The sequence below is a fragment of the Odocoileus virginianus genome, chromosome 2 (assembly GCF_023699985.2).
Source record: "Odocoileus virginianus isolate 20LAN1187 ecotype Illinois chromosome 2, Ovbor_1.2, whole genome shotgun sequence".
NCBI classification, from domain to species: Eukaryota; Metazoa; Chordata; class Mammalia; order Artiodactyla; family Cervidae; genus Odocoileus; species Odocoileus virginianus.
In genome coordinates this window covers 26,736,627-26,759,776 of record NC_069675.1, presented here as the reverse complement: position 1 = coordinate 26,759,776, position 23,150 = coordinate 26,736,627, and the positions used below count along the sequence as shown (strand labels likewise).

The following is a 23,150-nucleotide window of genomic DNA, read 5'->3' as shown; positions in this document are numbered from 1 at the left end:
CTGTTTCTGCATCTTTACAGACAACTTTTCACTAACACACTTTTAGTGGGTAGGTGAGTAGGTTTTAACTATAGCTAGGAAACTACAATCACAGAAAACTAACCAATCTGATCACATGGACCACAGCCTTGTCTAACTCAATGAAACTATGAGCAATGCTGTGTAGGGCTACCTGTGACAGATGGTTCATGGTGGAGAGTTCTGACAAAATGTGGTCCACTGGAGAAGGGAATGGCAAAGCACTTCAGTATTCTTGCCTTGAGAACCCCCATGAACAGAATGAAAAGGTGAAAAGACAGGACACTGAAAGATAAACTTCCCTGGTCGGTAGGTGCCCAGTATACTACTGGAGATTGATGGAGAACTAACTCCAGAAAGAATGAAGAGTCAGAGCCAAAGCAAAAACAACACCCAGCTGTGGATGTGACTGTTGATGGAAGTAAAGTCCAGTGCTATAAAGAGCAACATTGCATGGAAACCTGGAATGTTAGGTCCATGAATCAAGGCAAATTGGAAGTGGTCAAACAGGAGATGGCAAGAGTGATCATCGACATTTTAGGAATCAGGGAACTAAAATGGACTGGAATAGGTGAATTTAACTTAGATGACCATTATACTTACTGTGTGCAAGAATCCCTTAGAAGAAATGGAGTAGCCATGATAGTTAACAGAAGAGTCCAAAATGCAGTACTTGGATGCAATCTCAAAAACAACAGAATGACCTCTGTTCGTTTCCAAGGCAAACCATTCAGTTATCACAGTAATCCAAGTCTATACCCTGAACAATAATGCTGAAGAAGTTAAAGTTGAACAGTTCTATGAAAACCTACAAGACCTTCGAGAGCTAACACCCAAAAAAGATGTCCTTTTTGTTACAGGGGACTGGAATGCAAAAGTAGGAAGTCGAGAAACACCTGAAGTAACAGGCAAATTTGGCTTTGGAGTATACAATGAAGCAGGGCAAAGGCTAACAGAGTTCTGCCAAGAGAACGCACTGGTCATAGCAAACACCCTCTTCCAACAACACAAGAGAAGACTGTACACATGGGCATCACCAGATGGTCAATACCGAAATCAGATTGATTATGTTCTTAGCAGCCAAAGATGGAGATGCTTCTATCCAGTCAGCAAAAACAAGACTGGGAGCTGACTGTGGCTCAGATCATGAGTTCCTTATTGCCAAAATCAGACTTAAATTGAAGAAAGTGGGGAAAACCATTGGACCATTCAGGTCTGACCTAAATCAAATCCCTTATGACTATACAATGGAAGTGACAAATAGATTCAAGGGATTAGATCTGATAGACAGAGTGCCTGATGAACTATGGACGGAGGTTTGTGACATTGTACAGGAGGCAGTGATTAAGACCATCCCCAAGAAAAAGAAATGGAAAAAGGCAAAATGGTTGTCTGACCAGGCCTTACAAACAGCTATATAAAGAAGAGAAGTGAAAGGTAAAGGAGAAAAGGAAAGATATACCCATTTGAATGCAGAATTTTAAAGAATAGCAAAGAGAGATAAGAAAGCCTTCCTCAGTGATCAATGCAAAGAAATAGAGGAAAACAATAGAATGGGAAAGACGAGATCTCTTCAGGAAAATTAGAGGATACAAAGGGTACTTTTCATGCATAGATGGGCACAATAAAGGACAGAAATGGTATGGACCTAACAAAAGCAGAAGATATTAATAAGAGATGGCAAGAATACACAGAAGAACTATATGAAAAAGATCTTCATGACCCAGATAATCATGATGGTGTGATCTAGGTGTGATCACTCACCTAGAGCCAGACACCCTGGAATGTGAAATCAAGTGGGCCTTAGGAAGCATCACTACAAACAAAGCTAGTGGAGGTGATGGAATTCCAGTTGAGCTATTTCAAATCCTAAAAGATGATGCTGTGAAAGTGCTGCACTCAATATGCCAGCAAATTTGGAAAACTCAGCAGTGGCCACAACTAAAAAAGGACAGTCTTCATTGCAATCCCAAAGAAAGGCAGTGCCAAAGAATTTTTGAACTACTGCACAGTTGCACTCATCTCACACACTAGTAAACTAATGCTCAAAATTCTCCAAGCCAGGTGTCAACAGTATATGAACCGTGAACTTCCGACTTTCAGGCTGGATTTAGAAAAGGCAGAGGAACCAGAGCTCAAATTGCCAACATCTGTTGGATCATCAAAAAAGCAAGAGAGTTCCAGAAAAACATCTATTTCTGCTTTATTGACTATGCCAAAACCTTTGACTGTGTGGATCACAATAAACTGTGGAGAATTCTGAAAGAGATGGGAATACCAGACCACCTGACCCACCTCCTGAGAAACCTGTATGCAGGTCAGGAAGCAACAGTTAGAACTGGACATGGAACAGTAGACTGGTTCCAAATAGGAAAAGGAGTATGTCAAGGCTGCATATTGTCACCCTGATTATTTAACTTATATGCAGAGTACATCATGAGAAATGCTGGACTGGATGAAGCACACATTGGAATCAAGATTGCTGGGAGAAATATCAATAACCTCAGATATGCAGATGACACCACCCACATTATGGCAAAAAGCAAAGAAGAACTAAAGATCCTCTTGATGAAAGTGAAAGAGGAGAGTGAAAAAGTTGGCTTAAAACTCAACATTCAGAAAACTAAGATCATGGCATCTGGGCCCATCACTTCGTGGCAAACAAATGGAGAAACAATGGAAACAGTGAGAGACTTTATTTTGGGGGGCTCCAAAATCACTGCAGATGGTGACTGCAGCCATGAAATTAAAAGACGCTTGCTTCTTGGAAGAAAAGTAGTGACCAACCCAGACAGCTTATTAAAAAGTAGAGACATTACTTTTCCAACAAAGGTCCATCTTGTCAAAACTATGGTTTTTCCAGTAGTCGTATATGGATGTGAGAGTTGGACTATAAAGAAAGGTGAGCGCCAAAGAATTGATGCTTTTGAACTGTGGTGTTGAAGACTCTTGAGAGTCCCTTGGACTGCAAGGAGATCCAACCAGTCCATCCTAAAGGAAATCAGTACTAAATATTCATTGGAAGGGCTGATGCTGAAGCTGAAACTCCAGTACTTTGGCCATCTAATGTGAAGATCTGACTCTCTTGAAAACACCCTAATGCTGGGAAAGATTGAAGGCAGGAGGAGAAGGGTAAGACAAAGGATGAGATGGTTGGATGGCATCCCTGACTCAATAGACATGTGTTTGAGTAAACTCCAGGTGTTAGTGATGGACAGGGAGGCCTGGCGTGTTGCAGTCCATGGGGTCGCAAAAAGTCAGACCCGACTGAGCAACTGAACTGAATTGAACTGAAGAAAGTATTGACTTGTTAGCAGAGTTTGGAGGTTTTTTATTAAGGGTGGCATAGATGCACTTAACAGAGAAGGTGATGGCAGCCCACTCCAGTACTCTTGCCTGGACAATCCCATGGATGGAGGAGCCTGGTAGACTGCAGTCCATTGGGTAGCTACAAGTTGGACACAACTGAGCGACTTCAGTTTCACTTTTCACTTTCACGCAATGGAGAAGGAAATGGCAATCCACTCCAGTGTTCTTGCCTGGAGAATCCCAGGGATGGGGGAGCCTGGTAGGCTGCCATCTATGGGGTTGCACAGAGTCGGACACGACTGAAGTGACTTAGCAGCAGCAGCAGCAGCAGCAGCAGCTGCACTTAAAAGTAGCCTGACTGTCTAATTAGGAAGTATATCTTAGTTGCGTGGTTCTTTGTTTTGGGATCACTAACCCTTTGAGAATTTGATTATAGTTATGAACTTTCTCTTCAGGAACACGTGCACATGCCCATCCTCTAAGTTTTAAAGTTTAAGAGCGTACAACTTAAGAACCCTTGTCATGGCGACTTCTTGATCCTTTCCATTATGCTTGATGTATGTATATTTTTTTTGACGGGAAAGAGATAATTCACATGGGAACCCTCTCGAGATATTGAGCTAGTTTTCTAGCTCAGTCAAAACACATGGAACATTTTAGAAGATTTCATTTCATTGGTTTTTCATCTTGCCTTGGTGTAACCACCACTGAACAAAATAATTGAAAACCCTATTTTTGGTGGAGCTAGAATTGGTAGTCTCTTAATAATTTCAAAATGTGTTGCTAGCAAGCATCATAGACAAAATCCATCATTATTCAATCTCTTTCTCTCCATATTGCTATAATTTGCCAATCCACCGGCCATTCCTCTTCATTTGAAGAATTTAGCTCCAGCTTCATATCTTTCTTTCTGCCATCTTCTGTAATTTCTCTCAGTGCTTTCCTCTCTACTTGATGAGCATTTTAATACCCTGTGTTCCTGGTTCTTTAACTTCCACACCTCCAGTGACTTTTTCTTCTCTGCCTTCACTCCCCCTCTCATGATCTCAACCTGAATCTTGTCATGATCAGAAGCTGTGCTACCTCTGACATTTCTGTTGTGTCTATCTCACTTTTGTACTATCAGCTCACTGTTTCCTGTCTCACCACCCTACTTGCTCAGATGCTTTCACTACAACAATTTTGCCATTTCTTCACAACTTCTTAGCAGTTCTTGGCCTCAGTTCAGTTCAGTCAGTTCAGTCGCTCAGTCGTGTCCGACTCTTTGCAACCCCATGAATCGCAGCAAGCCAGGCCTCCCTGTCTATTACCAACTCCCGGAGTCTACCCAAACCCATGCCCATCGAGTCGGTGATGCCATCCGGCCATCTCATCCTCTGTTGTCCTCTTCTCCTCCTGCCCCCAATCCCTCCCAGGATCAGGGTCTTCTCCAATGAGTCAGTTCTTCTCAAGAGGTGGCCAAAGTACTGGAGTTTCGGCTTCAGCATCAGTCCTTCCAATGAACACCCAGGACTGATCTCCTTTAGGATGGACTGGTTGGATCTCCTTGCAGTCCAAGGGACTCTCAAGAGTCTTCTCCAACACCATAGTTCCAAAGCATCATTTTTTGGTGCTCAGCTTTCTTCACAGTCCAACTCTCACATCCATATATGACCACTGGAAAAACCATAGCCTTGATGAGACAGACCTTTGTTGGCAAAGTAATGTCTCTGCTTTTTAATATGCTATCTAGGTTGGTCATAACTTTCCTTCTGTGGAGTAAGCGTTTTTTAATTTCATGGCTGCAGTCACCATCTGCAGTGATTTTGGAGCGCCAAAAAATAAAGTCACACTGTTTCCACTGTCTCCCCATCTGTCTCCCACCTCCCCACCATGAGGTGATGGGACCAGACTCCGTGATCTTAGTTTTCTGAATGTTAAGCTTTAAGCCAGCTTTTTCACTCTCCTCTTTCACTTTCATCGAGAGGCTTTTTAGTTCCTCTTCACTTTGTGCCATAAGGGTGGTGTCATCTGCATATTTGAAGTTATTGATTTTTCTCCTGGCAATCTTGATTTCAGCTTGTGCTTCATCTAGCCCAGCGTTTCTCATATAAGTTAAATAATCAGGGTGACAATATGCAGCCTTGACATACTCCTTTTCCTATTTGGAACCAGTCTATTGTTCCATGTTCAGTTCTAACTGTTGCTTTTTGACCTGCATACAGGTTTCTCAAGAGGCAGGTCAGGTGGTCTGGTATTCCCATCTCTTTCAGAATTTTCCACAGTTTATTGTGATCCACACAGTTGAAGGCTTTGGCGTAGTTAATAAAGCAGAAATAGGTGTTTTTCTGGAACTCTCTTGCTTTTTCGATGATCCAGCGGATATTGGCAATTTGATCTCTGGTTCCTCTGCCTTTTCTAAAACCAGCTTGAACATCTGGAAGTTCATGGTTCATGTATTGCTGAAGCCTGGCTTGGAGAATTTTGAGCATTAGTTTACTAGCGTGTGAGATGAGTGCAATTGTGCGGTAGTTTGAGCATTCTTTGGGATTGCCTTTCTTAGGGACTGGAATGAAAATTGATCTTTTCCAGTCCTGTGGCCACTGCTGAGTTTTCCAAATTTGCTGGCATATTGAGTGCAGCACTTTCACAGCATCATCTTTCAGGATTTGAAATAGCTCAACTGGAATTCCATCACCTCCACTAGCTTTGTTGGTAGTGATGCTTCCTAAGGCCCACTTGACTTCACATTCCAGGATGTCTGGCTCTAGGTGAGTGATCACACCTAGATCACACCATCGTGATTATCTGGGTCGTGAAGATCTTTTTTGTACATTTCTTCTGTGTATTCTTGCCACCTCTTCTTAATATCTTCTGCTTCTGTTAGGTGCATACCATTTCTGTCCTTTATTGAGCCCATTTTTGCATGAAATGTTCCCTTGGTATCTCTAAATTTCTTGAAGAGATCTCTAGTCTTTCCCATTCTGTTGTTTTCCTCTATTTCTTTGCATTGATTGCTGAGGAAGGCTTTCTTATCTCTCCTGACTATTCTTTGGAACTCTGCATTCAAATGGGAATATCTTTCCTTTTCTCCTTTGCTTTTCTCTTCTCTTTGTTTCACAGCTCTTTGTAAGGCCTCCTCGGACAACCATTTTGCCTTTTTGCATTTCTTTTCCATGGGGATGGTCTTGATCCCTGTCTCCTGTACAGTGTCATGAACCTCCGTCCATAGTTCATCAGGCTCTCTGTCTGTCAGATCTAGTCCCTTAAATCTGTTTCTCACTTCTACTGTATAGTCGTAGGGGATTTGACTTAGGTCATACCTGAATGGTCTAGTGGTTTTTCCTACTTTCTTCAATTTCAGTCTGAATTTGGCAATAAGGAGTTCATGATCTGAGCCACAGTCAGCTCCCGGTCTTGTTTTTGCTGACTGTATAGAGCTTGTCCATCTTTGGCTGCAAAGAACATAATCAATCTAATTTCGGTGTTGACCATCTGGTGATGTCCATGTGTAGATTCTTCTCTTGTGTTGTTGGAAGAGGGTGTTTGCTATGACCAGTGCATTCTCTTGACAAAACTCTGCTAGCCTTTGCCCTGCTCATTCCGTACTCCAAGGCCAAATTTGCCTGTTACTCTAGGCGTTTCTTGACTTCCTACTTTTGCATTCCAGTCCCCTATAATGAAAAGGACATCTTTTTTGGGTGTTAGTTCTAAAAGGTCTTGTAGGTCTTCATAGAACCGTTCAAGTTCAGCTTCTTCAGCATTACTGGTTGGGGTATAGGCTTGGATTACCGTGATGTTGAATGGTTTGCCTTGGAAACGAAGAGAGATCATTGTGTCGTTTTTGAGATTGCATCCAAGTACTGCATTTTGGACTCTTTTGTTGACTGTGATGGCTACTCCATTTCTTCTAAGGGATTCTCAGCCTAGGGAGCTTTAAAAAAAATGCCAATGCTTAGACCCCTTTCCTGAAGAATTCTGGACGTGAGCTTGGTACCAGTGGTATTACTTTTTTAAAGCTTGTCATAGTATTGTTATGTATAGTCAGAGTTGAAATCCACTACCTAAATCCTTTGACTCTAGAGCTCTGTCATAGTCCATCAGCCTATTCTTTTCCTACCTACTCTAGCCTAGATTACATAATCACTTTTTATTGAATAGGAAATAGTAAAACTATTTACCCTTTTTTTGTTTGACCCTACATGGCTGACTTAAGCCAAGGCAATAGGTGAGCCATAGCTTCTGCCTGCACTGAGCAGAAAACAGCTTCACCAGTGACTTGATTTGTTTTACATTAGATTTATAACTGATTTGTTTTATATTAGATTCATAACCTCAGACCCTTGATTTGTATCAGAAATACCTGGTAGAGTTACTATTTTTTTTCCAGCAAGTTTGATTTTTGACTTTTTTCTCTTTCCTTAAACTTTCTCAGTTCCTTTCCCTTCTTTCACTCAGCTGATGCCGTTGCCTTTTATTTATTTGAGAATATGTGATATTTGTCATTTTCCCATGACCAAGCTGAGACCAGTTGAATCATAATGACCAATTAAATAATGATCTGCTCATATTTGTTTTTACCTTCTATCTTGTTGCCATGGAGGAAGTGTCATTCCTCCTGCCAAGGATGGGTTTGCCTCGTGGGCTTATGATCTGATCCACTCTTGTGCATGGTCTCTATTCCCTCTGTCATCTCCTTTCTTTTCTCTTGTCAGGTTTTCCTCCTCAATCGCTTCTGAGTATAAAAATGGTCTTTTACATCTAGTTTTAAGGAATCCTTCCCTTGACTCCATATTCCTTTCCAGTTAGCTGTCAAGCTCACACAGTACAACATAAGGCAGTCAAGGCCAAGGCCTACTGACTGATTCAACTGGTAAAGATAATGAATCACTTTTTTGATTTAGACAGTTTATGACTTTCAGAGACAGTATAAAGAAGAATGGTCAGATTCTTCCTGGAGTTTTGGGTTTAGTCATAGGCTACCTAATTACCACTTGAAGTGTTAAGAGTGATTAAAAAACCCATGAAAGTGAAAGAAAATGTACTGTGATTATTCAGTTTGTCAAAGATTCAGATTAAATATAAGGAGGAAAAATATTTTCATGGTTTTTTAAGTTTGAGTATGTCACTGGGGAAGGCTGTAGAATCTTAGAAGCTTTAAAAATGGAGCAATATTGCCATATAGTTTTGATCTGTATTTTGATCTAGACATGCTTGGATTCACCTTTTCTCAAAATTTTTGGTCATTGGATTTCTTTACACTCTTAGAACTTAATAAGGACCCCAAGGGACTTTTGCTTATGTGATTTATATCTGTAAATATATACCATATTAGAAATTAAAAATGAGAAAATAATTGATTAAAAAATATTATTAAACCTATTTCATGTTAATGCAAATAACATGTTTTAATGAAAAGTAGGTATATATTTTCAAAACAATCAAAAATGAGTGGAAAGAATGATGTTGTTTTACATTTTTGCAATTATCCTTAATGTCTGATGTATAGAAGATAGAAGATAATTTAAATAAAAAGAAATCCCAGCCTCTACACAGGTATATATTTGGAAAAGTAAGTGATGTTTAATAGCCTTTTTAGATAATTGTGGATGTTTGATATTATATCCAAACTCAGTAAGTGGTACTTTCTAACAGGTTACTTTGTGGAACCTGTAACGACCCTGTATTTTATTACATTGAAATCTGTTGGTCTGTGTTATTTGAATGGATCTTTTACCCATGCATGATCTTGTAACATTATGCGTTGGTCATTAGGCAAACGATGAGGCTTCCCTGGTGGCTCAGTGGTAAAGAATCCGCCTGCCAGTGCAGGAGATGCGGGTTCAGTGCCTACATTGGGAAGATCCTGTGGAGAAGGAAATAGCAACCCACTGCAGCATTTTTGCCTGGGAAATCTCATGGACAGAGGAGCCTGGCAGGCTACAGTCCATGGGGTTACAAAGAGTTGGATATGACTTAGCAACTAAACAATAACATTTGGAAAATACTGGTTCACAGATTTACTATGAGACAACCACTGCACATCAGTATGCATTGGCCTGCATCAGAAGTTCTTATGTGAACATTTGTGCTTTACGTACATTTCAGTACAGAGCATAAATACAAAAAAGGTGTGTTTTCAGGGATTGAAATTTTAAAAATTAATAACTTATACTGATTCATTCTTAAGTGCAGCTAACAGTTGTTTTATTGCAAGTGTGTGACAGTGAAGGGAACAGTGATTATTAGTACAACTTGGTGCACTCTCTAGGTTTTTGCTTCCATTGCCCTTGTACCATTAGTGAAATGTCAAGTGCCTTGACATTATTATTATTATTTTTTTTTGTAGTGTGCTGATTTTATTTTATTTTTTTGCATTTTCTCTTATTTTTTATTTTTTCTTTTTTTAAAATTTTAATAGTTGGAGGCTAATTACTTTACAATATTGTAGTGGTTTTTGTCATACATTAACGTGAATCAGCCATGGAGTTACATGTATTCCCCATCCCCATCCCCCCTCCCACCTCCCTCTCTACCCGATTCCTCTGGGTCTTCCCAGTGCACCAGCCCCGAGCATTTGTCTCATGCATCCAACCTGGGCTGGTGATCTGTTTCACCCTAGATAATACACATGTTTCGATGCTGTTCTCTCTAAACATCCCACCCTCGCCTTCTCCCACAGAGTCCAAAAGTCTGTTCTGTACATTTGTTTCTCTTTTTCTGTTTTGCATATAGGGTTATCATTACCATCTTTTTAAATTCCATATATATGCGTTAGTATACTGTATGGGTCGTTATCTTTCTGACTTACTTCACTCTGTATAATAGGCTCCAGTTTCATCCATCTAATTAGAACTGATTCAAATGTATTCTTTTTAGTGGCTGAGTAATATTCCATAGTGTATATGTACCACAGCTTTCTTATCCATTCGTCTGCTGGTGGGCATCTAGGTTGCTTCCACGTCCTGGTTATTATAAACAGTGCTGTGATAAACATTGGGGTGCACATGTCTCTTTCAGATCTGGTTTCCTCAGTGTGTATGCCCAGGAGTGGGATTGCTGGGTCATATGGCAGTTCTATTTCCAGGTTTTTAAGGAATCTCCACACTGTTCTCCATAGTGGCTGTACTAGTTTGCATTCCCACCAACAGTGTAAGAGGGTTCCCTTTTCTCCACACCCTCTCCAGCATTTATTGCTTGTAGACTTTTGGTTAGCAGCCATCCTGACTGTGCCTTGACATTATGAAAATAGTTGTAAACCTGCAGATCTCTTGAAAGGGTCTCGTGTCTGTGAGCAACACTGATAAACATTATAAAATTTACTTGAAGATTCCAGTACTTGAAGATACTGTTAAGTATCTGATTTATGATTGTTGGTTTTTCTCTTATTTTGAACTCCCCCGCTTTAAGTCATTTTCCTTTTTCTTTATTTCTTCAGCTACTTCCTTTTCTCTCTCCTGGGAATTGGTCTGGGTGTAGTAGTCATGATAATGATGGTGGTATCAGCAGATATTTGATTACTTATCATTAGCTAGGCAATATGCTCAACACGCCACTTGTATGATTTTACTTAATCTTTACAACCTGTTGAATCAGGTGCTGTAATTATCTTGGTTTTATAGACGAGAAAGCCAAGGAAAGAGATGTTAAGTGACTTGCTCATGGACCAGAGATAGTAAGTCATAGAACTGGGTTTCTAAGTCAGGAACATGAATTTTTTCAGCATTTCAGGAACCATTCTATCTCAGATGTTTTTATACTAGCCATGCTCGTAAGAGTGTACAAGACCAGTGAAAGTCACTCAGTCGTGTCCGACTCTTTGCTACACCATTGACTATACAGTCCATGGAATTCTCCAGACCAGAATACTGGAGTGGGTAGCCTTTCCCTTCTCCAGCAGATCTTCCCAACCCAGGGATCAAACTGGGGTCTCCTTCATTACAGGTGGCTTCTTTACCAACTGAGCTATCGGAAGCCTGTATAAGACCAGAGTGCTGGTTTAATAATGCGTAGTTTTGATATAACCATCACAAGGAGTTAAATTCCTATGACTAGCACTGTCTCTCATCGGAGGTTGAAGTAAGTAGAGAATTAAATAATAATCAGAAATTTACTTGATGAGCATGGGCTCAGATTAGGAGAATTAGATAAATTTTTTGGGTTTATTGAATACCTAATATGGTCAAGGTACTCTGCTAGTCACACTAAGAACTGAATGTTTTAACTGCATAAATCTAAGGTAGTCTGATGTATCCATCTCACAAGACGCCAGTCTTACCATTGGGACCAAATTAATCAAAATCTGTTTTCTGACTTTTTCTCTTCTTTGTGCATTACTTAGAATGCTGATCATACTTGCTTTTTACAGATTTCCTTTTTCTGTTCCTCTGGGGCTGAGAACTCTCGTATGATTGACATACTCCTTCTTTAGCTATGTCAGTTAATTTGATCAGGTTATTATCAGCTCTTATGGACTTCGGGGGAAATTCTATTTTTGTACCTCTGTTCTTACCCATTTTGTTCCAGTTACAAATGCAATACTGAGAGGGCTATTGAATCTATATAATTTCCAGGTTAGGTGGTGATGGGTGGGCGTTAGGATGAGGGCATGGTTTATAATTTCTAGTATTTTCAGTAGTCAGTGATTCTGGGAAAAAATATCTGCTAGGAGAGGAAAGTGAATATTTACTGACATTTAATTTGGGAGCAGTTCTTTTGTTTGAGTTTGTGCCATCTGCATCACTCAGGTAACTGAAAACAGGCTAGCTTGTGAAATTGAAAATTCCACTGGGCAGGGTCTGTATTTTATTTCCCACTCTAGTGTCAAAACAAGTGCTGGATGTCATTGCTTCATTCCTGAGCTGTCTCCCGGCAGGTGGGTGGTCCAGAGAATAACCCCTGGACACCTGTATATACCTCACTGCAGGCTCCTATGAAAAAAAAAATGCCTGATACTACCCTGCTGTCCTGCCATGTTTTCTTTCAGCAAAGCGGGTGGCAGGTGTAGCCTGTTTAACTTTATGAGCCTGTGTTACTCTTCTCTCATAAAGGGTTGACTTTTGATTGCAGATTTTAAATCTTGTTTTTTTCTGCCAGGTGTATACCTTTCCTTTACTCATTAAAAAAAATTAAACCTTTTATTTCTAGATAATTGTAATTTCACATGCAGTTGTAAAAAATAATACAGAAAGATATCATGTACCCTTTATCGAATTTCCCCCTATGGTAACATTTTGAAAAACTATAGTTAAATATCACAACCAAGATATTGACATTGATAAAATCCCAGTGATCTCACTTAGATTTCTCCAGTTTTATTTGTATTCATTTGTATGCATTATATGTATATTTGTGTTTAGTTCTATGCAGTATTACCCTATGTGTAGGTCTTTGTATCCACCACACAGAACAGTTCCATCACCACAAGGATCCCTAGTATTGACCTTTTATAGCTACACCCACCTCCCTCCCAACTTCCACCCCCACCTCTGACCCCCCCAAGTAACCATTAGTTTTTCCAGGAGTATTATATAAATACAGCTGTACAGTATGTAATTTTTTGAGATAGTCTTTTTCTCTCCACTCAACAATTACCTTGAGATTCTTTCAAATTACTGTGTATGTGAATAATTTGTGCCTTTTCATTTTTAAATAATATTCCAGGGCCATTGGTTTTTTTAATCTTCTAATTCTCATGTGTTCTCTGTGGTTTGCTAGAATAACTCTATCGCTATTGCTGATGTTGATTTAGAAGACAAAAACAAATTGGAGACTGGGCAGACTCTGAAAACAGCAAAGACAAAACGGAAAAATTCAGCTCAGTTACCTTCAGCTCGGAGGACTAAAAAGCTGAAAACTGATGAAGAAGCCAACAAAGCCAGCAGCTTAGAGAGCAGAAGTAACAGCATAGAGATGCCGTCCACTAGCGCCATGTGGGAAGGTGGGTGCAAGGAAGAGGAGAACAAAGACGACTTTACATGTGGTCAGTCCCCTTTGAAGAAAATGAAGACGGAAACATGTCCTCAGGGGCAGCCTGTCAGGTTTCCGGCAAATACCAGTAATATTGAGGATGTGGAAATGAACTGGGACATAGTACAGGTATGCACAGCCTTATTCTGTCACTTCAGTTTGATTCTTTTTGACTGGGATGGGGTGAGGGAAGGCCTGGGAGTTCCCTTGTCACTTTTGCCAGTGGTTCCTGTAGGCTTTGGCTCTTGGGTACATTGTTTGGTATTATACCTTATTGTCATTAATTCTTCAGTTAAAAGCTGTGACCTCAGGAAAGTAGATTTCTTTCCATGGTGTTCTAGTGAACATGTATTCTATAGACAGATCACCTCAACAGATTGGGCCCTCCTAAGTTCCTTGGTAACTTTTTGCTTTGTATTTGGACAGTAATTCCCCATAAAAGCAGTGCAAGTGATTAAGTCATTGACTGTTAGTACATCTACTTAACTCTTAGTGTAATGTTGTAATACACTATGAACCAGGCCTAGTAACTTCTTAAAGGAAATTTCCATCTGAATTCCAACTTGGGCTCCCATAATTTTATTTCTTACTACAGGAGAGATCATATTTCTTCATTTCTTTGACTAGCTTTGAGGATGGTAGAGAATACCTGAGGAGTGACTCAGTAAGCAGTGATTCTCAATGTTTTGTCCACCCCCACACACTCTGTGAACATTTCAGACTTAATCATAGCAGTACCCCTCAGGGTGGCTAGGGATCACCTCCCTCCTTATTGTCTGACCCATGGTGATTCTGACAAGTGCTCCTTCCTCTGCTGGGAAATGCTGCTCTAGAGCCCAGTGCCTCTGCTGGGAAATACCACTTCTCAGTCTGGAATCGTCTGTGTGTTACCTTTCTCTTCGGAGGAACTTCTTTTTTACCCATGCTGCCTTTTCTATTACCTACTAGTTGAACATTGCCAGTAACGTTTAATTATGATTTTTCTTCTCTGTGACTCATTAAGGAGTAGAATGTTGCCTTATCGCTTTCTTCTCATTCCTGAACAGTCCAAAATTGAGAAACAGCATAATTAGGCTCCTTTCTATGCCTTCTTTTTCTTTTTTTCACTTAGGCCTACAAGGAAATGTTTTAAAAAGACATTTAAAACAGCCTGCATCAGGTTTACCCTGAAGGCTTTCTTAACATGCAGATCCCTTGGTTCCAGCCCAGACCTACAGGGGCAGGTGGGTGAGTCCCACTTCCCTTCTCTTCTCCTTAACTTTTCAGCCTATCTCTGCTGTTGACATAGATCTACCTCTACTGGTTGACCCTGAGTAGGAAGGAGGGGGAAGGTTTCAAAGCACAGGAAGCCTCTTGAACTATGGAAATAAGTTTTGCAAAATGAAGTCAAGGGTTAGTTATTCTATGAAACTCTGCTTCACACCCATATCTCATAATCTGTGTAAAAGAAAGAAATGAAAATAACCCTACTTATGACAGTTGTTTACAAGTAATAGAATCCTGCTTCTAATGAGCTTAAGCAGAAAAGAGGATGCAGGGGCCTTTCAAAGAATGCAAGGGATGAAGTGTGATCAAGTCTCCTAAGGCCTTGAACCAGAAATTGGAAAACTGAGGACTTGAAGAAGCCATTTTCTCGATTTTCTCTATTTCAGATTTCATGATCACCCTTTTTCACCCCCTCTCTGTTTGAGTTGTTGTTTTCTCTTGGCAGATCAGATTTCCCTACTTCTTTACAAAAGGTAGGAGATGACAGCCCCACAATTCATTTACCATTAGTTTTAGCTAGTGAGGAGGGAAAGTGTACAGTGAGAACAGGTCCCCAACTGCCAAAGGGTGAGTGGCGGAAGAAGAGCAGCCAGGAGTAAAAGTTTCATCTGTAAATCTGTAGCAGGAATGTCCATGTGATGTTTGACTATCAAATGGAAGCAAGCTTTCAGGTCTAGAACTATTTTATGGCCTTTGACCATATTACCTGGGTGGTATGAATGTGCTTGTCTTTCCTTTCAGTTCTAAACATTTTTTCTCCTTATATTAACAGTGATTTTTGGCAGCTCAAACACTCCTGTTCTCAGAATGTGCCACTCCTTTGCATGTGAGTTGGGAGAAGTGGTTGCCTCAGCTGAGACCTTTGCTGAGCATCCTGAGGACCACTAGTAAGCTCAGCATTTTCTAGATGGGTTTAGGAAAATTGCCTGGGGAACTTTAGGTATGACTTGACTTGTTTGGATTTTTAAAAAATTTAACCAGGTACAGTCATCCTTGTCTAACCTTGAATTACTTTTAAATCTTGTCATATATGTGGACTTCCTGTCCTATACTATTTTCCATAAGCAGGAGAGAGAATCATTTTATCTGCCAAACATGGTTGAAAATAGTGGCAGGTGTTAAAGGGCTGAGCAGAGTGAGAATTAGTAATGCCAAGTCAGTCAGCAAGACAATCAGGAAGGCTTTGAACATTTGAGTGAGATTAAATGAAATGCTTGTGGTATACATATTAACTGCCACAAAATGAAATGTATGCCCAAGTTCTTTGGGGAAGTTCTGACAAGTACCTCAGTAGTAAGGAATGGTTGATGGAAATTAACTGTATAGGAATTATTCAGTCTTGAACATGAGGAAATGTTGTTTATATTTCCTTCATTTTAAGGACCATGGACCCTGCTCATCATGACATCTGATCCTCTTAACTTTTTCCTTTCAAGGTGTTTTTTTTTTTTTTTTCAACTCTTCAGTTCAGTCAACTCTAAAGTTCCATAGCTTTTTCAGTGGTGTCACTGTCTTGTTTGGGGAGGGACTTTACCTAGAAATACACTTTGTATCTATTTCCTAATCAGGTTCTGGTATCCCCAGACTCATCTGGGAGAAACAACCTACTTCATCGCTTTTCTGCAAACTGCAAATGTGTGGTTGCCTTAAGAAACTAGTTCTTGTTAAAGTATATTACATCATTAAGCGAATGTATTGTGAATACCATAACCTTTATAAGAATTTGAAGACATGACTAGCTACAAGCAGTTTTTGAGAAAATTAAATGCTCTTAAGTGGTGATTGCTATTATGTAGTCTTTGAGGGAGGTGGGAGTAGAGGAGCCATATGCAATATATTAGTAATGTTTGCTAAATTAGGGAAGAAGAGTGAGCAAAACCTGTTTATTAGCCATTTTCCCCATTCTTGCAAGAGATGATGTGGAAATATGTGGGTGAAGAAGACCACAGGGTGACAGAATAGGGAAAGAAGTGGGACAGGAAGGAGACGACTGTCTAGGTAACTTTCTCACAGCACTTTTACACTTAAGCATGTGTCACTCGTTAGGAGGAATTAAGTAAAGACAATTGGATAGACCCTTGCTTTTTCATAATTTAGCTGGAGGTATTTATTATGGGCCTTAAAACAAACTTTCTGAAATACATATGGAGAAAATTGTACTAAAGTATACACCTCATGAGTGTTCAAAAATGTAACTCTGTAATAAGCTTCCAGATCAAGAAACAGAATGTTACCAGCAGCCTAGACTCTTTATACCCCTTCTCAATGCCGTGTCCCCTTTACTAAAACCACTCTTCTGATTTCTAACATCATACATAATTTTTCCTTTTGCAGTCTTTAGGGAACTTATTTGTGTGGTAAAATAAGTGATGTAATAAAGTGAATAGGTTAGGGTGAAGAGAACAGCAGTAATAGCATTTCAGAAGGGAGGTGTCCAGTTGCTGGTTTGATTTTTGAAAGAATAAAAAATTCAGTGCTAGTCATTTAAGTGTTGTTTAATTTAGATATAAGTTCTTTTAAACTGCAGATGCTGCCTGGATTATTAAAGCAATAGTTTAGTTGTTGATACCCAGAAGTTTTCTTTTCTTAACTGAGAAGCTGGGAATACAGACGTGGAGGAGTCAATTCTCAGGCCCCTTGGAGAGAAGGCCGTCTTGTTCGGGGTTTTGGCCCCCAGAGGGCAGTGTGACAGCACCATGGCTCCTCTGCAGTGGGATTCAGGAGGAGAAGTGAGACAACTTGATGAATCTGTACTTTTGCCTGAAGAATAGCATCTTGCTTTGCCCACAAATCAAATTTTTGAAGAGGTAAAATAGCATGTGGGACTTTTGGCCATTTACTTGGACTTCTTGAACATCAGTTTTTATGTCTGTAAAATGGGAATCCGTTCAGTTCAGTTGCCCAGTTGTGTCTTGACTCTTTGTGACCCAGTGGACTGCAGCACACCAGGCTTCCTTGTCCACCAGCTTCTGGAGCTTGCTCAAACTCATGTCTGTTGAGTTGGTGATGTAAATGGGAGTAGTAATCATATTTATCTCACATAGTTTAAATGAGTTAATATTGAATATGTAAAAGTATGTAGAGCATAATAAGCCCTATACAGGTGTTAGCTTAAAATGGTAGTCACCAAAAGTGCCTCTCTACTTAAGTCTTAAAAAAATATTGAGACTGCTTTCCTTTTTTCCTTTTTCCTTTACTCTCATTCCTATCCACTAGTTAACTATAAAAATTAAGTAAAAGGTGTTAACAGTTTAAAAATAAAAACTATCATAGTTCCCTGCCTTACCCCAACCAGTCTGAAAATTTTATCTTTTAACTCTTTCTTATTTGTTGTTTACTTCATTTTTCTAAGACACAGATTGCTGGACCCTACCTCAGATATTCTGATTGATCTGATCTGGGATGAGGCTCAAGAATTTGCACTTCTGACAGAGTTTCCTGATGATGTTTATGCTGCTGGTTTAGAAAGCTCATGCGGACCACTGCCTCCGGTCCCCAGATCTCAGTGACTTACAGAATGTCAAGGGAATTTCCAGGAGGGTTGACTCAATAGCTGAAATTGATCAGTCAGGCAGGAGGTGAAGGGGACGACAGAGGGTGAGATGATTGGATGACATCACCGACTCAATGGACATGAGCTTGAGTAAACTCCAGGAGTTGGTGACGGACAGGGAGGCTTGCCATGCTGTGGTTCATGGGGTTGCAAAGAGTCAGATATGACTGAGTGACTGAACTGAACTGAACTGGATGGTTTGATATTGAATATAGGATAAAGTTCATACTTTTTTGAATTCACCATTTAGCCCCTTCTACTTTTCCATGTCTCACTCATCTCAATACCCCTTGAACATTGTAGCATTACTGAGCATAGAAATTAAAAAATGTGTGGTGGTTTCTCATCAGTGCCTTTGATATGCTATTCTCGGTCCCTAGAATTCCTGCCCCAGTTTGGCTGCCTGGAGATACATTCATTCCTTTGTTTTTCCATTTCTGCAGAGGTAGATGCTTCTTCCTCCCACATGCTCTCAAACAGTCTGTATATATTTCTGTAAGAGTACACATCACTTGGTAGTTTAACTGTCTGCTTGTCTGTCTGTCTTCTTGTTTAGAAGTTTCTTGGCAAGAGGGACTTGTTTTTTTACATTTTATTACTGAATTGGTATGGTTATTGGCTTATAATATGAGCTAAAATAAATGACTAAATTAAGACAGAAGAAATTGGATGATTTGGAAGCCCCAAAGTTGTGACTGCTTATATTAAGTTTTGTTCTTAATTTCAAGAAGCAGATTTGCATAAGCAGCAACATACGCTCCCTTAATACACATGACACTTCTGGATTTGTTAGGACCTAGTACTATCCAGATGCGGGTCTGGCTAGTTTAGGTTAGTGAGAACCCATGGATCCTAACAATCCCCCAGTTCCAAAGTAATGATTGTTTTTGTCATTTTCATGGCTTATGTCTGTATTTCAGAACTTGGCCTTTCGAGGGCAAACTGAAATGCTACCCCTATAGCATTGATTACACCAGAGACATCTGTTTCTTCTCTGAAAACATTACACCATTTATTTCCTGGTGTATTCTGTTTTATTTGTACTTATGTACATTAACATTTTATCTTCCCTTCTAGATTGTTTATTCCTGAAATTTGGGACCAAGCTTGGGAAGGAATTTTAAAGCTATGCTACAGTGGTTTGACTTTTACTAGTAGTTAGATAAAAGTCAGTGGAGCTTATGTTCAAAAGGAAAAAAAGAGGAAAAAATTAAGGGACTTATATATGTATTTTAGAAACATAATCAGTAGTAGTGCAGAGAGGTTGGGTGGAAGACATAGAGAACGAAAAAACTGCTCTGTAGTTTGGATAAAAGAAGATAATAGCAGAAAGGGAGCTTGAAGGGAAAGAACAGATATTTTAGAAGTTCAGTTTGCTTCCTTGATAACATTAGATGAGCTAGATAGGGAGTACACAGTGATACTGAGGACATTGTTAGAATGCTTTTCGTTGCAGTGAGAGAAAACACATCTCAAACTAGCTTAAGCAATGAAGAAGACACATTGAAAGTTCAGTGAGTTCACTGCAACGGTATGTCCATGATTCTCCTAGCATTACCAGCCAGCTTCAATACTGTACTGGTACAAACTGTGTTTTTCCAGAGGAAGACGTGTATATAGGTCCAGCATTCTAGGCCAGATCTTGAGCTTCGTGTGGACTAGACTGATCTCTGGCTACACTCTGGCCGTTGTGACTCTAAACCAGCTGGCTGATGAGCACAGTGCTGTGCAGGTGGGGCCGAGATCAAGTGTGCTCAGGCCATGAAGCCGCTGCATGATGGGGAGGTGGTGTTGAGGGAGATAACCGCAGCATCCCGGAAAGCTTCCGTGGTGTACAGTGATGTGAACTGGAATAGGAAACAAGGTACAAGTGTCCAAGAGAGAATACTGATACATCTGATTTTGTAGGGGTCAGGGATGATATCAAGCAAAAGGAGCATTTCTGAATGATGGAGCAGCCACATGAAGGCCTCTGAAGAGGAAAATAGCTGGGCTTGTTCTAAGAACTGAACAGCGTTCTAGGAGCAGCCCATTGGGGCTGGCTTCTAATGAGGGGAAGACTGGATAAGATGAGGCTGGAGAGGAGGCCAGTATTTTCTTGGGTTATGGTAGGGACTTTGGAATCTTAAGGGCTATGGGAATCACTGAAAGGTTTTGACTAATCAGGTAACATGATCCATTATATATTTTGGAAAGGTAACTTTTACTGTTTTGTGGAGATTGACATCGATGGGGTTGGAGTGGATACAAGGAGAGTGTGTGCTGTGCTCAGCTACTCAATCGTGCCCAACTCTTTGCGACTCCATGGACTGTAGCCCGCCAGGCTTCTCTGTCCATGGAATTTTCCAGGCAAGAATACTGGAACAGGTTGTCATTTCCTACTCCAGGCGATCTTTCCGACCCAGGTTTCAAACCCATGTCTCTTGCATCTCCTGCATTGGCAGGTGGATTATTTAGCACTGTGCTACCTAGGAAGCCTGGAAGGAGAACAGTAAAAGACAGTCTGGGCTCTGGGGAAGAAATGAAGAGTAATACTTTTGTGAATGCAGTTTGAGGTGCCTAATAGGTTTTCAAGAGAATACATCAGGTAACTTACTTAAAATGAGTCCAGAGCTCATGCAGAAGAGAGCAAGGGTTGGAGACATGAAGCTGACTTTCTCACCAGAGAGATGGTATTGATTCATCAGAATGCATAAGATGTAGGCCTAAGGATTTCAGGTACACAGAGGAATGAAAGTATCCTCGATAGTCTCTGGAGTTCAGCCATTTATTTCATCTGTTGTTTCGAAATGTCTGTTTTATATATTGCCTTGATTTTGTCGGCCAGTTGATAATGACAATTCTTTAATAAGTTTTGAATTTTTCTTTTAATTTTTGGCATATCTCGAGCAGTAGGATTGAAATAATAATAAAACTTAGGCCTTCATGCTTTATTTTAACAATCCGCTTAGGTTTTGAGAACAGTGACTGAAACTGCATTTTATTTTTTCTCTTCTCCAGGCTGACTTCTCTGAACTTTTCTGCTTACATGTACCTTTTGCTGAGACCTCTAGACTTTTAAAAAAATAATTATTTTGAGTATGTGGTCAGTGGGAATCATAGAAAATGCCAAAGACACAGAAGGGTCTTCCTGCCCTAGCTCTAAGTCAACCAGTTACCTTTCCCCCAAATAAGCCATGTTCCACGTTCTTGTAATTCATTCCATATCAGTTCATACGAGAGTAAGTTACATGGTGTTCTTCTCCAAGGGTGTATAATTTATTCACCAGTTCCCCATTGTAGACTGGTTTTTGTTGACTTCTACCATTCTAGAAAAAGTTCTTCAAAAAATATCACTGTAAATAAGTATCATTTTCCAGAAGTATGAATATGTCAGAACAAAATTCCCAGGAGTGTAATTGCTGGATCATAGAGTTTATGCATTATAAATTTTGATAAATACTGCCAATTGTTCTTTCTCCAGAGGTTATAGCATTATACTTTCTCATTAACAATAATTGAAAGTGCCTTTTCCCATCATTTATGCCAACACGAGTTACCAACTTTTTAATCTTTGATGCCAATCTGAAAGGTTAAAAATGTATATCTCATGGAGCCCTGTAGAATCTGGATGACACAAAGTGGTTTTTATTGGGTTTTATTGAATTAGTGAAATGTCTATTATGTGATTATCAATATATATTCTATATTTCATGCAATTTTCTTTTTTTAAAACCACAGCAGTTACTTTCTAAGTGACTGGAAAACATTTCATATTATATTTTAAACCATATGTTATAATACAGATGTTTAATTTTCAGGGTTTTAAATCACTAGATGTGCTTAATTTGCAGGTTTTATCTGAGAGAACTGATGTTGAGCTTTGGGTTTGTGCCAATATTATTCGTCTCTTTAATGATGATAACACAATTCCCTTCATTATACGTTATCGAAAAGAGCTTATTAATAATCTTGATGCTGATTCCTTGAGAGAAGTTCAACAAACTCTAGAGGAGCTACGGTAAGAAACCTGGGAAGGGATGAGCTTTGTGTAAGGGGAAAGAGGGTTTGTGAGCCAATGAGGGGAAACAGTGAGAAAGAGAATGATAGTATGTTTTAACAGTTCCAATATTTTGTTTTCTTGAGTTATTGTGATCTGAGTATAGTCAGTCCCCCCCAAGAGAGGAAGCCAGCTTCCTGTTGCTTATTGAGGCACTCCGAGCCCCGCTGCTCGTGTGTTCCTGCATAGCTTGCGCAGGAATCTGCAGAAGGTGGTTTGCATTATTAATGTGAGTTTGAATGTCATCTTCTCTCACAGAAGTGATTTTGCATAATGGCAAAATGAGAATTACCAGCAGGAAACTCAGGAAAATACAGTTTCATCTAAATCTTCAATAGCTTTTGTAAAACTGTCCTCTTAATAACTTACTAAATGGAGAGTTCTTTGACAGTATCAAGTTTGCTAGGAAAAATGTATATTTCCCTTTTCTATTCTTTTAAAAGTAATTTAAAAGAATTTAAAAGTGATATAAAAGTATTCTTTTATAGTGATTTAATGATAGTGGATTGTAACTTGTTTATGATTATAGAATGGAAAACACCCTTTAAAAATATTATTCCTCTGGACTTATTGTAAGAACTCAGAAATAAGCATACCAGAGACTATAAGTATCTGACTATATTATTCAGTAGAGTTTATTTAAACACTCTTCCCCGTTCATTTATTTACTACATGTATCCTACATGCCAGGTGCTGTGTTGTTGATACCTGTGTATCAACAAGGATCTGATTTAAATTGGATATAATCCTACCATCAAGCCATTCTAAAAGTGCTAAGGATTATTTTTATTAATAGAACAAGCCTAATAATTTTGAAGGGACTTGCATCTCACTAACATTTCTATCCCTTTTGTGGAATTTCTTTTGGTACCAGGAGGATTCAAATGTTAATATGTGGGAAGTTATAGTTCATTGAGAAACAGAATCAATTAGCCAACCCAGAAATATAAATGACAGTTTAATCAAGTGGTTTCTGAGTCAGATCTTCCAGGACTAGTCTAATATAACTAAGCACAC

General features: G+C 39.6%; 1 protein-coding gene across 1 annotated transcript in view; it reads left to right on the top strand.

The window, feature by feature from the left end:
* Positions 1–23,150, top strand: part of SRBD1 (S1 RNA binding domain 1) — a 237,660-nt gene that overhangs the window by 3,894 nt on the left and 210,616 nt on the right. The window contains exons 4-5 of the mRNA XM_020903216.2: positions 13,024–13,404; positions 21,928–22,094. Of these exons, the coding sequence (XP_020758875.2) occupies positions 13,024–13,404; positions 21,928–22,094 (548 nt within the window). The remainder of the gene's footprint in view (positions 1–13,023; positions 13,405–21,927; positions 22,095–23,150) is intronic.